This window comes from Clupea harengus, chromosome 25, assembly GCF_900700415.2.
Source record: "Clupea harengus chromosome 25, Ch_v2.0.2, whole genome shotgun sequence".
NCBI classification, from domain to species: Eukaryota; Metazoa; Chordata; class Actinopteri; order Clupeiformes; family Clupeidae; genus Clupea; species Clupea harengus.
The window spans coordinates 4,539,648-4,554,318 of NC_045176.1; the positions used below are offsets into that span (position 1 = coordinate 4,539,648).

Sequence of the window (14,671 nt, forward strand, 5' to 3'; positions counted from 1 at the left end):
ATTCAAACGGAGCATTCCTGGGACAAGAGCAAACTAAAAGCGTTCCCGATGTCGGCGAAGAGGGAAATTACCGCAAGAATTTCGAATTTGGTTTACTCTATTTAATACTGTCCGGTGGATACCTCTGCCTCTTCCCTGCTGTGTTCAAGCCATGTGGGTTGGGGCATAAATCCTTGCATAATAATTTCCAAAACCCCACGTGATTTACAGGAAAGCTTAAGATAAGCATGTCTGTGTTTGGAATGCACCCACTTTCCCCCTGGAAGAACCGAACTGAAGAGCTAACACATGCGATGGGAGTGAATCAATGCAGTTTTATGTTTACTTGTTTACCACCCATTTCTTCTTTTCATCACAGAGCGGAGATAGGCAACGTTTTAATTACATGTCTTTGAAATATGCCATTTGTATTTGGAGCATACCTGCCAACTTCTTTCGTATTCTGACCCATCTCCCGCCCCCTTCCCGGTTTGTCATTTCTCCAGGTAACCCCTGTATTTTACGGGGTCCAAACGTATTTTTGTCCAAAATGTTTGTCCAAAGTTTTAATGTTGCCAGTTCATGTATGAAACACAATCGTGTCTCACACAATAAATACACTTTACCATTTTCAACCCATTTCGTCAATCTGGCAACCAACAGCAGTTGATCTTTCTGCGCAGGCTTTTGACGGGCAAAGTTGAAACTGCAAGGGAAAGGGAAAGGGAAAATGGCAAAAGGCGACGCTGGTGTACCACCGAAGAAGGTGAAATATGTTTGGTCTTTTTGGACAGAGGAGTTTCCATGAGCTTTTCGGCATCTTGTAGATATAGAAACACTCCTGATTTTAAATCATATCAGTAAACAGTAAACTCCCATCATCCAGTGTGGGACATGTGTAAAGCTTTTGGTTTAGATGAGCTTTTGTACAAGTCCTGTTGAAATAAAACAACATTCTGACTCAAATTCTTTACTTTTATAATATATGAAATAAAGTACCAAGCTACACACCAGAAAACACACATGGCTGAAAATAAAAAGACAAACCATATTTTGGATCTTTTAATCAAAGCTATATCACATTTTGTGTATGTATGCATGTGTGTGTGTGAGTGTGAGTATGTGTGTGTGTTTTTTTCTGCCTGTGTAAGTGTGTGTGCGAGTACTCCATCTCTACTCGGAGTAGTTTCCCCTCTTGATATCCAGAGTGCCTGGTTTCTGGTTCCCTTGTGTGGCCTCATAGGTCACTGTTGTTGCCTTCGCCTTGAAAACATACAGTACATAATGGGCAATATGAAAACATGAAGCATATTTAGGTTAATACCAGAATACAGTATGTATGTGAACACGTAAGTGTATGTGTGTGTCTATCAGTCTGCATGTGTGTGAATTTGTATGTGTGTGTGTGTGTTTGTGTTTCTCCCTCTGTGTAAGCATGTGTGAGTGATCTGTCTCTACTCGGAGCAGTCTTGAGACACAAGCTGAACTTTTGAACATAGCTTGCTGATGCCATAACACATGTTGTCTGCGAGCTTCATCGCAATATGTTAGTCACAAGTTGAGAATTCAACCTTTAAGTTACAACTGTCCCTGTGTTTTAACTGCACTGTAAAATATGATAATATAATACTTTATTATATGCGATAATATTTCGGCAAATGTATGATCTTGCACTGTTTAAAGGAAATACACACAAAATAAATCATATAGAAAAAAAATCGCTAAAATATGGTGTAAAATATATTTGTCTGTGTATACTGTACTTCTCTGGGCTCTACATAACAGGACATGCCTTTTGAAAGAATGGGCTCGGTCTAGGACACAAGTTTGCAGAAAAGGGGCCAACAGGAAATAATCCAGAGACAGAGTAGGACAATATCAGGAAACTAAAGGATACATCTAGTTCCTGTTTTGTACAGCACAACTCAAGACAAAATGTTCCATTACAGACGCTCAACAACCTTATCTCTCATCCATGGAATGTTTCAGTATAGAGAGACATACACTCTAACTTCAACATAGCCTACACACAATAGGGGTTTTATGTGAACAACATTCATTTTCCATTACAAAGGTTATTAACGAGTCATTATTGCCTCTGTTCTTGGTATTTAACTCACATCTTTCTACAGGAACTGGGTGCAAGTGCTAAATTGCTCACTAGGGGAGACCAGGCACAGTTGGAACTAAGGATGTGCATCTCCATCACTGAGCTTCGAGAACGAGGCTGCAATACACCTCTTGACACATTGCTAATGATCTCCTTGTCTGTGTCAGAGGCATTCTCATTTAATTTTCTTTTCATTGTCCCTGTCTTAAGCCACCGATCCATGACCTTCTTAATAGATTAGGCTACTCTTTAATAGATAGGCTTCTACTGACTGTTCTCTTCGTTCTGAGTTGTATGTTAGAAATGTCGCAATAATTTACTTGTGGCCATCGCGGACCACTACGGGGCACTTGCGGACCACCAGTGGTCCGCGGACCACACTTTGAGAACGACTGATCTACGCAGTTCAGAAGGATTCTTTGTAACGATCAGCTGCGGAGTTACAAGGGGGACGCAGGTAGATGACGAAAAAAAAACAAAGCGAGAACCGTAAACAACCAAATACTGGTAAAATAAAGTATGCCAGTACTCTTACGGTATAGTAGCCTGTAACTAACGGACTAGGTCAGTGGTCCCCAACCACCGGGCCGCGGCCCGGTACCGGTCCGTGAGGCATTTCCTACCGGGCCGCAAAGAAAGAATAAATAATTTATATAATTTCCGTTGTATTAATTATTAGAGTCTGAAAGGTGTTTTATTTTGAAAAAACAACCGGATTTTCCCCGATGTAACATTCGCCTGTGCCTCTTGACAAGTCAAGACCCTTTTCTCGGTCACGAGATATGTTACTCAAAAAACAAGCACGCAAACTAGCGAAAATGAGTAAGAAAACAAACGTTCTTAGAGGCATGCAACTGAAGAGACGTGTGCACAATCCACAGACTCCACAGCAACGCGAAATCAACTTCAGACTGATCAAAATCATGTCAAAGCAGAAAGCAAGCACCTGTGGATTAAACGCAGACCTAACTTCACCAGTGCAGAGGTGGAGGTAGGCTACGGTTGCAGAATGTGTCCATAATGCTTATTTATTGATTCACTTATATTTGCAGTGTTCGTGTAGTGCTTTTTTAGAACATTACGATGCCTCTTAGAAGCATACATTTAAATGTGAAACGTAATTGTTAATGATTAAAATATTCTCATATTTTTTATTTTTATAATTATTTAAATCGGAGGATGTCTGTAGAATTGACGTGAGCGCAATCCCCAACGGTTTCTCACAAATTAAGCCCTTAAAAACAATCTGGCTGATTCACCACTGTCCAAGTTAAAAACAAAGCCCAGATGAGAAAACTTTCATGAATGCCAGAATTGTCCCTGCAGTTACTTTTATACACGGAAGCATAGGTGCAACTCGCGTTCAAATGATAACTCTCCGTTTTATTGGTGGATCAGAAATTAAACTGTGTATTTGATTTGTTTGTGTCAGTCCAGCCCTTTGCATTTCGCCACTGAGGGAGCTTTCACTAAACAGTCATAGGTCCTCGACGTTTTTTTTTTTCTCCGTCTGTGACATTGCGCCCCCCCGGGAGAGTGTCCGCGCCCCCCACTTTGAGAACCACTGCTTTATAGGATAAAGTACAAGTCAGTACAATGGTGAGTTGTATTTTTCATGCACTTAACATTCGTTTTTATGCCGGTCTTGTTATTTTATTTTTGCTGTATTTATCTGCCGGTCCGTGAAAATAATGCCTACATTAAACCGGTCCGTGGTGCAAAAAAGGTTGGGGACCCCTGGACTAGGTGATGCGTTTCTAGCCTAAGTTTCATTTATATAATATGCACAGGACGCCTGGTCACCCTACTGAGTACAGTGGAGGGGGTGGTGTTTAATGTTAAGCATTCACTTTCCTTGCAGTCATGTGACTTACAAGAAGTGTCTGTTCATCAACTGAGAGTAAAATAATTCAAAGTCTTACTGGTCCAATGTTTTTATTGATTAGGTGTGTCATGTTTGTCTTTATTTCAACTTTAGATGTGCCTTTTGCTTTTTTTTTATCTAAAGCACATTGGACTGCCTCTGTATATGAAATGTGTTACATAAATAAACTTGCCTTGCCTTGTTTTGCCTTGCCTAATTCCAGTGAAAGATTTCTGCATTTCACTGAACAATAAGTTTGCCATTTTCCATTACAGCACCACTGTGATTGATTCAAACTGATCTCACAGTTCATGCAAGAGTGAAGGAGGGCCTTTATTGATCCGGCTTACAATATGCCAGTTGGGCACTGTTGTGAATCCTGCCACCCTTGCTATCCTAACTTAAATTTGCATGCATCATGTCAGCCAATAATAACTTATCATAACTTACCAAAACTAAACATACAAACATTTTATTCCCATACACCTTGCCAGGTAGCATCTCCCTCTCCCTCTCTCTCTCCCTCTATACCATATTGCTAATGTTAATATTGATACTGATAAAGTGGCCGTATTACCTACTGTTCGTTGTTTACCTAAATGTATCTCTTTATCTGTTTATCAAATTGATGTTAGCTAATCAAATGTTCTCTCTCTTATAGCGTGACCTTTGCTCACAAATGCCGATGGCTGTGGAAACGAATCACCACATCCATTAAGCACATACATACATATTAGGCAGCCCACTCACTTTGTCTCTTTCTTCCTCTCCTAGTCTAAACTATCTAAAAGAAACTTAACAGGCCTTGGTATCCCAAATGTTAGACTATCTTTGCTGTGGGATGCTGCTGTAATTTATCCACCTGATCTACTTGTAGAAACCCTCATCCTACACCTACCCACCCCCACCACACTGCAATGCACTTATTTTATTCCATGCTCTGCCTTAGCATTTACCTTCTATGTACATAATTGCCACCATCAACATAGTTTTCTGTTCCATTACTCTACTTACCCTTGTAACAGTAACATTATGAGCACACTGTGACCATTATGACCCCCCCCCCCCCCCCCCCCCTTCTTTTATCTCTACCCGGCTGGCTCCAAGAAGAAGGACCCGCCCTTATGTGCCGCTGTTCTTTCTGGTTTCGTCCTGATTAACAGGGAGTTTTTTCTTGCCCTGTCACCAATGTGCTTGCTCTAAGGCTCTGTGCTTCAGGCCCTGGGCTCTGTAAAGCGCCTTGTGAAAATGTTATTGTTTTGGTGCTATATAAATAAAATTGAATTGAATGGTAAATGCTCAACGACTAAATGTAAATTAATGGAATTTAATTCCCCCACAAAACAATAAGAAAATTACTGTATGCTAATAATGATTATCAAGCTTTTTATTTTTTGTCTGTAGTTCACGTAAAGCAACAAATCATACACAATACAGTATGTATGTGGAAACGTAAGTGTACATGTGTGTCTATCAGTCTACATGTGTGTGTGTGTGTGTGAGCGCTCTGTCACTACTCGGAGCAGTCTCCCGTCTTGATATTCTGAGTGACGGGTTGCTGGTTGCCCTGTGTGGCTTCACAGGTGACCTTTGCCCCCTTCCTCCACTGGTCCTGGGTGAGGGTGAGGGTGCTGCTCCAGCTGTAGAGGCCGTCCTTCTCCAGGAGCGCAGGGCTCTGGCTCCCCGCGGAGCTCCTGTTGCTCCCGTCCACCTTCCAGCTCAGCCTCCAGTCCCAGGGGAAGCCCTTGGTGGCCAGGCACATGAGTGTGGCCTTCCCCTGCTGCAGCTCCACACTGGAGGGGGGAAGCAGCATCAGGCTGGGCCGAATATCAGCTGCAGACCAGACACAGCAGAGATAGAGGGGAGGTTAGTGAGGGGGAGAGGAGAGGAGAGGAGAGGAGAGGAGAGGGGAAGAGAGTATGGGAGAGTAGGATAGGAGAGGGAGGCGCGTGTGAAACACACTTAGGATGCCTCTGGCCCCAACATCAGCTGACTGGAGGAGCAGCAGCACACTTTCATGTCAGCTCAACCTCTTCCTCTGTAGGGGTCACGACTCAACTCACAGGCCTTTATTTGCATTGAAGCTTTCACTTCTCATTCTTTAAGCCAAACTGAACACTGGAAATGCTCGACTGATTTAGGCAGCAACACACCAATATTTTACTTTTTTCATTATGTCTGAAAAATATCTGTCTTCTCATTACACAGGCTATTGACAAAACGGTTTTGCAAAGTAAAATGTGCCTTATGGTTTAATACAGTGAAACTGACCACTGCAAAAACACAAGCTATTTATTTCATCTCTATATATGTATTTCATATTGCAGATATTGACATTTAAAATATCCACAACATTTGCAGATTGCATTATTTATGGTGATATGGAAATTAGAAATTGAAATGACTGTAACATCAGATATTTTTCCGAGTTCTTCAGAGCAGCAGATCCAGAAAACCACTAGATACATTCTTCATGAATATAAAGACCCTTTAAATCTTAATTTACTCAAGTTCTAAAATATATGTCTGCTTTTCTAGCACAGAATAACGGTGTAATCAAAGTTATATCAATAGCAGAAAATATGGCCACTGTACTGAAAACTGTATATAAACTGTTAATATCTGAAACACGACATATGGGTGAAGTTCAAATTACATGTTCTATGCCTGTGTAATATGCAACACTATGATACACTGGAACTAAAAGTCTAGAAGTAGGCTAATTGAGAAAAGACACAAGTAACGCTGCTGAATGAGTTGGTAAATCAGGGTAGGTAGCTTAAGTTATGATAACAACACAGAAAAATACTAAACATTTTTGAAGTACGTAGTAAATATTATAAACTTTTCCACTTTCCACTTCAGCAAGCATGTCAAAAACCGTTCTGTTTGATCAAAACCTTATTGTCATTCTTCGAGAGACATTAGGCTAGTATGACACATTCAAAACTATGACAAACAGTTAAATCAGCAGTTCATATATACAGAAATACTGCATGCTGTCATTTCACTGAACATTGTAGACTATGGTGTTTCCCTGCAGTGAAAAATGGATCAAATTGTTACTTACTTCCAAAAGCCAGTCTAGTTCCTCCACCAAAAGTGTACCACAGTGATACAGACTCATTAAGCGGCCGTACAAAAACCTCCTGCACAAACTCCAGCAGTCTCAAGTACCCAGACATGCATTGGATCTCATTTTTCTTTTAGAGAAAATACTTTTTTTTCAATACTTTTGACTCATTTGACAATGTTTAATATTTTTCGAAACAACATGTTTTAATTTTTTTTTTTTCAACTTTGATAGTTTCATTTTGGCTAGTAAAGTACCCTACACATTCGCAGAGCTTCCTTTCGTATTACTTTTTAAATTTATTCTACAGTTCATCCTTGTAAATAAAAATGTGCACAAAGTAATCCCATTGAAGATACTCAAAAGCTTTAGATGTACTGAGTCGCTGCACATCGACTGTACTGATAAAAAACACTAAGTTTAGAAGAAGTGAAGTGTGTGTGTGTGTGTGTGTGTGTGTGTGTGTGTGTGTGTGTGTGTGTGTGTGTGTGTGTGTGTGTGTGTGTGTGTGTGTGTGTGTGTGTGTGTGAGAGAGTTTTGCATGGCGACACACACCTTACAGCTCCATCTACTTTAAGAGTCCCTGTGTGGATCAGAGGGCTTCAGTGCTTTACTGCCACTGAGAAGAACCTTAAAGATGATGTCTCTTACTGTAATCCTACTAGCTATGGGACTCATAGCACAAGGTGAGAGACTGTTACATCTCATATCTTACTGCTAATATTGCATCCAAGTCTTTCAAATGTGTCAGTTCTAATATTCCTCTTTCTTCTCAACAGCATCAACAGCTGATATAATTCTGACTCAGTCTTCCTCATCAAAGTCTGTTAAGTCTGGAGAAACTGTGTCTATCAGCTGCACAGCCAGTCAGAGTGTTGGCAATGTTCTGCACTGGTACTCCCAGAAACCTGGAGAAGCTCCTAAACTCCTGATCTATACTACATCATCTCGTCAGTCTGGTGTTCCAGATCGTTTCAGTGGGAGTGGGAGTGGGTCTACTTATACACAGTACACTCTGACCATCAGCAGAGTCCAGCCTGAAGATGCTGCAGATTATTACTGTCAACAGGGTTATTCATTTCCATTCACACAGTGTTTGAGCGCCGTACAAAAACCTCCCTCAGCAGGAGAGAATCAGAGCCCTCAGGAGACTGATCTGAGAACAGGTGCAGAGCTGCTACAGATGACTGAACTCAGCTCATGGTAGCAGCTCTTTCAGAGGATGTGCACATGATCTCAGTCTCACCAGTACAGAATGTTAAAATAGATCTCTCACTTCCTTTATTTTACTGACAGGTGTCCATCACTCCAGATTCAGATTGACACCTGTGACTCTCATTAATCCATCCCCATGTCTGTCCATCCATCCAGCACTGCATAATTGTGTATATGTGCATATTGACATGCATACATACATACATACATACATACATACATACATACATACATACATACATACATACATACATACATACATACATACATATATTTGTCACCAGTTCATTGAAGGACACTCTCATGTGTGTTTCCCCTCATGTTAAGTAGGAATGGCTGTAGTGTTTGTAGTATTTTCACTAACATTTCTGATGGCCTCTGATGTTTTCTTCCCTGTGGATTAATGTACAGTCTGATCAGGCAAACCTACTTTATTTCAACACTCACTGTTATTTCAGACTCAAGTACCATTGACAGATTCTCTTGTTTTTTCCTATTCCAATCAATCCCACATACAGTTGAGAAATGATTCCATCTAGTCAGAGTCACTATCTGAAGAAGGGCTCATCATTCAGATCATTCAGATCACTGAACACTCATCATGACCTGAGATCTGACCACCTTCAGGTCATATGTGAACACCAGTCATATATTAAAGGAACTACACTAAAGTGCACACAGTGAGTGACACAGTGGAGGCAGAGTAACACTGTCCAGTGTCACCCCTCAACACTGGGACTCATTTCACACCATGTGACAGCTACTGTTAAAAACATCACACACAGGGGAGAGAGACTTATTCTACACTTATTTTACCCCATACTCTGTTTTAGCATTTACCTGCTATGTAAATAATTGCCACCAGCTAAATAGTTAGCTGTTCCTTTATTCTACTTACCCTTGTAATAGTAACCTTAGGAACAAACTGCATACCCACTAAGCTGTTCTACAATACTTGAGTGCTCTGCTGAAGGCTTCCTCCTGCCCCTATTGCCACTTTACTTACTCTGAGGGGTATAGGAACTGGGCTCTAGTGCCTAGAGGGAATTGTATTGTTTTGGTACTATAGAAATTAAATTTAATTGAATTCCCCACAAAACAATGATAAAATGACTGGATGACAATAATGATGATCAAGCTTTTTATTTCTGTCTGTAGTTCACATAAAGGAAGAAAACAAGCTCAATACATATGGGCAAATATGAAAACATGAAGCATATTTAGGTTCATACCACAATACAGTATGTATGTGAACACGTAAGTGTGTGTGTGTGTCTATCAGTCTGCATGTGTGTGTGTGTGCTTCTCCCTCTGTGTAAGCGTGTGTGAGTGCCTTGTCTCTACTCGGAGCAGTCTCCCGTCTTGATAATCTGAGTGACAGGATGCTGGTTGCCCTGTGTGGCCTCACAGGTGACCTTTGCCCCCTTCTTCCACTGGTCCTGGGTGAGGGTGAGGGTGCTGCTCCAGCTGTAGAGGCCGTCCTTCTCCAGGAGCGCAGGGCTCTGGCTCCCCGCGGAGCTCCTGCTGCTCCCGTCCACCTTCCAGCTCAGCCTCCAGTCCCAGGGGAAGCCCTTGGTGGCCAGGCACATGAGTGTGGCCTTCTCCTGCTGCAGCTCCACACTGGAGGGGGGAAGCAGCGTCAGGCTGGGCCGAGTATCAGCTGCAGACCAGACACAGCAGAGATGGAGGGGAGGTTAGTGAGGGGGAGATGAGAGGAGTGGAGGGGGGAGGAGAGGAGAGGAGAGGAGAGGAGAGGAGAGGAGAGGAGAGGAGAGGGGAGGAGAGAAGAGGGGAGGCGCGTGTGAAAAACACTTAGGATGCCTCTGGCCCCAACATCAGCTGACTGGAGGAGCAGCAGCATACTTTCATGTCAGCTCAACCTTTTCCTCTGTGGGGGTCACGACTCAACTCACAGGCCTTTATTTGCATTGAAGCTTTCACTTCTCACTCTTTACTGATTCATCAAGCCAAACTGAACACTGAAAATGCTCGACTGATTTAGGCGGCAACACACAAATATTTGACTTTTTTCATAATGTCTGAAAATATATCTGTCATCTCATTACACAGGCTATTGACAAAACGGTTATGCAAAGTAAAATGTACCTAATGGTTTAATGCAGTGAAACTGACCACTGCAAAAACACAAGCTATTTATTTCATCTCTATATATGTATTTCATATTGCAGATATTGACCTTTAAAATATCCACAACATTTGCAGATTGCATTATTTATGGTGATATGGAAATTAGAAATTAAAATTACTCTAACATCAGATATTTTTCCGAGTTCTTCAGAGCAGCAGAACCAGACAACCACTAGATATATTCTTCATGCACATAAAGACCCTTTAAATCTTAATTTACTCAAGTTCTAAAATATATGTCTTTGCTTTTCTAGCACAGAATAACGGTGTACTCAAAATGATATCAATAGCAGAAAATATGGCCACTGAACTGAAAACTGTATATAAACTGTTAATAACTGAAACATGACATATGGGTGAAGTTCAAATGACACGTTCTATGCCTATGTAATATGCAACACTATGATACACTGGAACTAAAAGTCTAGAAGTAATTGAGAAAAGACACAAATGTAACACTGCTGAATGAGTTGGTAAATCATGCGTATATAGTAAATATTATAAACTTTTCCACTTTCCACTTTCCATTAAACATGTCAAAAACTATTCTGTTTGATAAAAAGCCTTAGTCATTTGTGGAGAGACATTAGGCTATTATAAGATATTTAAAACTATGTCAAGCAGTTAAATCAGCAGTTAAAAGTTACAGAAATACTGCATGCTGTCATTTCACTGAATATTATACAATATGATTTTTCCCTGCAGTGAGAAATGGATGTAATTGTTACTTACTTCCAACAGACAGTCTGGTTCCTCCACCAAAAGTGTACCACAGTGATACAGACTCATTAAGCGGCCGTACAAAAACCTCCTGCACAAACTCCATTAGGCTCAAGTACCCACACATGCTTTGGGTCTAATTTTTCTTTTCGATAAAAGACAGTCTTTTTCAAAATACTTTTGACTCAATATAACTTAACTTAATATTGTTTAAAACAACATGTTTTTTTTTTTTCAACTTGGATAGTTTAATTTTGGTTAGTAAAGTACACCACACATTTGCATAGCTTCCTTTCGTTTTATTTATTAATTCTACATCAATCCCATTGAAGATACTCATAAACAAAGGTTCATATTTAAAGCCTGCTTTGTGTAGGTCCTGATGGTGTAAGTAAAGCTTTAAAACATGATCATTCAATACATTTAGAATATTTCATATTTCTGCACTTACTTCAAAATGTGTGTTAATTCCCCTCACATTAAATCCACCAGAGTGCTTTAGATGTACTAAGTCGCTGCACATAAACTCTCCTACTGATTAAAAACACTAAGTTTAGAAGAAGTGAAGTGAAGTGTGTGTTTGTGTGTGTTTGTGTGTGTGTGTGTGTGTGTGTGTGTGTGTGTGTGTGTGTGTGTGTGTGTGTGTGAGAGAGAGAGTTTTGCATGGTGACACACACCTTACAACAGTTCCATCTACTTTAAGAGTCCCTGTGTGGATCAGAATGGTCAGTGCTTCACTGCCACTGAGAAGAACCTTAAAGATGATTTCTCTTACTGTAATCCTACTAGCTATGGGACTCATAGCACAAGGTGAGGCACTTCTCTGAATCATATGATTGATGATGTGTCTCTGCTAACATTGCATCCAGTTCTCAAAGCTTTTTCAAAGTTAATAACATCTCCACTTTTCTCAACAGAATCATCCGGAATTAAAATTCTGACTCAGTCTCCAACATCGAAGTCTGTTAAGGCTGGAGAAACTGTGTCTATCAGCTGCACTGCCAGTGAGAGTGTTGGCGACGCTCTGAACTGGTACTCCCAGAAACCTGGAGAAGCTCCTAAACTCCTGATCTATTCTAAATCAAATCGTCAGTCTGGTGTTCCAGATCGTTTCAGTGGGAGTGGGAGTGGGTCTACTTATACACAGTACACTCTGACCATCAGCAGAGTCCAGGTGGAAGATGCTGCAGATTATTACTGTCAGCAGAGTGCTGCATTTCCATTCACACAGTGTTAGAGCGCCGTACAAAAACCTCCCTCAGCAGGAGAGAATCAGAGCCCTCAGGAGACTGATCTGAGAACAGGTGCAGAGCTGCTACAGATGACTGAACTCAGCTCATGGTAGCAGCTCTTTCAGAGGATGTGCACATGATCTCAGTCTACCCAGTACAGCATGTTAAAATAGATCTCTCACTTGCTCTATTTGACTGACAGGTGTCCAGTGTCCATCCCGTCAGTCATTTAGAAACATCTAGCAGATCCTCCCTCTTTTCCCCTCATATCCACAAGTAAGATGAATACCCATCATACACAATCTTAACCTTCACCTCCTCTACAATAGATGATTTGATGTCTGGAGGTAAACCTGATACAACTATAGCCTTAATATTGAGGACATTCAAAAGTATTGATTGGTTAGTCGTCTTTCTTTGTCTTCAATTCTCCCCCCTCATTACTAAGTACACATACATGAGATCAGTTGTGGACAATTTGATGTCCTTGGCAAACTATCTTTTATACAGCAGCATGGTGTCTACATTTGTAGCTGGATAATGACATATTATTACATTCAGGTAGTGGAAAGCTGCACAATTCCTATCTTCTATTTACATGAACATGAATAAGCTTTTCAGCATCTTGTAGATATAGAAACACTCCTGATTTTAAAATCATTACAGTAATGTGTTCTCCATTCATTTTGCAGAGATAGAAACACTCCTGATTTTAAATCATTGCAGTAATGTGTTCTCTCTTCATCCAGTGTGGGGCATGTGTGAAGCTTTTGGTTTAGAGGAGCTTATGTTCAAGTCCTGATAAAATAAAACAAACATTCTGACTCATATTCTTTATTTTTATAATACAGTGCCCTCCACAATTATTGGCACCCTTAGTAAATATGAGCAAAACAGGCTATGAAAAAATATGTCTTTGCTGTTTATCCTCTTGATCTTTCACTCAAAATATTCACAAAAATCTTACCTTTTCATTGAAGTAAAATTATTGAAAGAAAAAAAAACTGTTGACAATAAATAAATATTTTTCCCCAAAACATGTGTGCCACAATTAATGGCACTCCTTAATTTAATGTTTTGTGCAGCCTCCCTTTGCCAAGATAACAGCTCTGAGTTTTCTCCTATAATGCGTGATGAGGTTGGTGAACACATGGCACGGGATCTGAGACCATTCCTACATGCAGTATCTCTCCAGATCCTTCAGATTCTGAGGTCAACGTTTGTAGACTCGGCTTCATCTCATCTCACAGATTTTCAATGGGGTTTAGGTCGGGGGACTGTGATGGCCATGGCAAAACCTTTATTCTGCGGTCGGTGAACCATTTTTGTGTTGATTTTGAGGTGTGCTTCGGATCATTGTCCTGCTGGAAGGTCCAACCACGGCCCATTTCAAGCTTACTGGAGGGGACTGTTAGGTTTTCATTTAATATCTGCTGGTATTTGATGGAGTCCATGATACCATGTATCCTAACAAGGTGTCCAGGGCCTTTGGAAGAAAAACAGCCCCACAACATCAAAGATCTGCCACCATACTTCACATTGGGTATTAGGTGCTTTTCTGTATGGCTATCTTTCTGTCTACGCCAAACCCACCTTTGATGTTTGTTGCCAAAAAGCTTTATTTTGATCTCACATTTGGACTTACATTTGGCAAACTGTAGGCCCTTTAGTTTGTTGTTGATTGACAGCAGAGGCTTTTTTCTGGCAACCCTCCAAAACAACTTGTGGTGATGTAGGTGGCGTCTGATGGTAGTTTTGGAGACTTTCTGATCCCAAGACTCAACTAACCTCTACAATTCTCCAGCTGTGATCCTTGGAGATTCTTTTGCCAGTCGAACCATCCTCCTCAAGGTGCGTGGGGTCAATGTACATACACGTCCTCTTCCAGGCTGATTCTTAACATCTCCTGTCGCTTTAAACTTCTTAATTATTTCCATGATAGTGGAAATGGGTATTTTCAACTGTTTAGAGATTTTCTTGTGTCCATTTCTTGATTTGTGCAGCTCAACAACTTTTTGCCGCACACCGTCACTGTGTTCTTGGGTCTTTCCCATAGTGATGAATGACTAATGGAATTTGGCCTGTGTCACCTCATATTTGTACGCCAGTGGAACAGGAAGTCATGATTGACCTCTTAAGAGTTCCTTATCAAACAGGTGAACTTAAAAATGTAAAACATGACTGGAAATATACTTAAGTTAGATTTTAATTATAAGATTTTTCTAGGGGTGCCAATAATTGTGGCACACAGGTTTTGGGGAAAAATATTTATTTAATGCCAACAGTTTTGTTTTCTTTCAATAATTTTACTTCAATGAAAAGGTAAGATT

At 40.6% G+C, this 14,671-nt stretch overlaps 4 gene segments (V, D, J or C); 2 read left to right on the forward strand and 2 right to left on the reverse strand.

Moving 5' to 3' along the window:
- Positions 1–5,433: 5,433 nt before the first annotated feature.
- On the reverse strand, positions 5,434–11,612 carry LOC116219571. The segment is given in 3 exon segments: positions 5,434–5,786; positions 7,024–7,156; positions 11,561–11,612. Coding segments are annotated over 2 exon segments (435 nt in total).
- Positions 7,664–8,269, forward strand: LOC116219488. The segment is given in 2 exon segments: positions 7,664–7,712; positions 7,806–8,269. Coding segments are annotated over 2 exon segments (477 nt in total).
- Positions 9,567–11,235, reverse strand: LOC116219566. The segment is given in 2 exon segments: positions 9,567–9,901; positions 11,122–11,235. Coding segments are annotated over 2 exon segments (414 nt in total).
- A 258-nt stretch (positions 11,613–11,870) lies between the features above and the next one.
- Positions 11,871–12,670, forward strand: LOC116219570. The segment is given in 2 exon segments: positions 11,871–11,919; positions 12,027–12,670. Coding segments are annotated over 2 exon segments (369 nt in total).
- Positions 12,671–14,671: the final 2,001 nt, after the last annotated feature.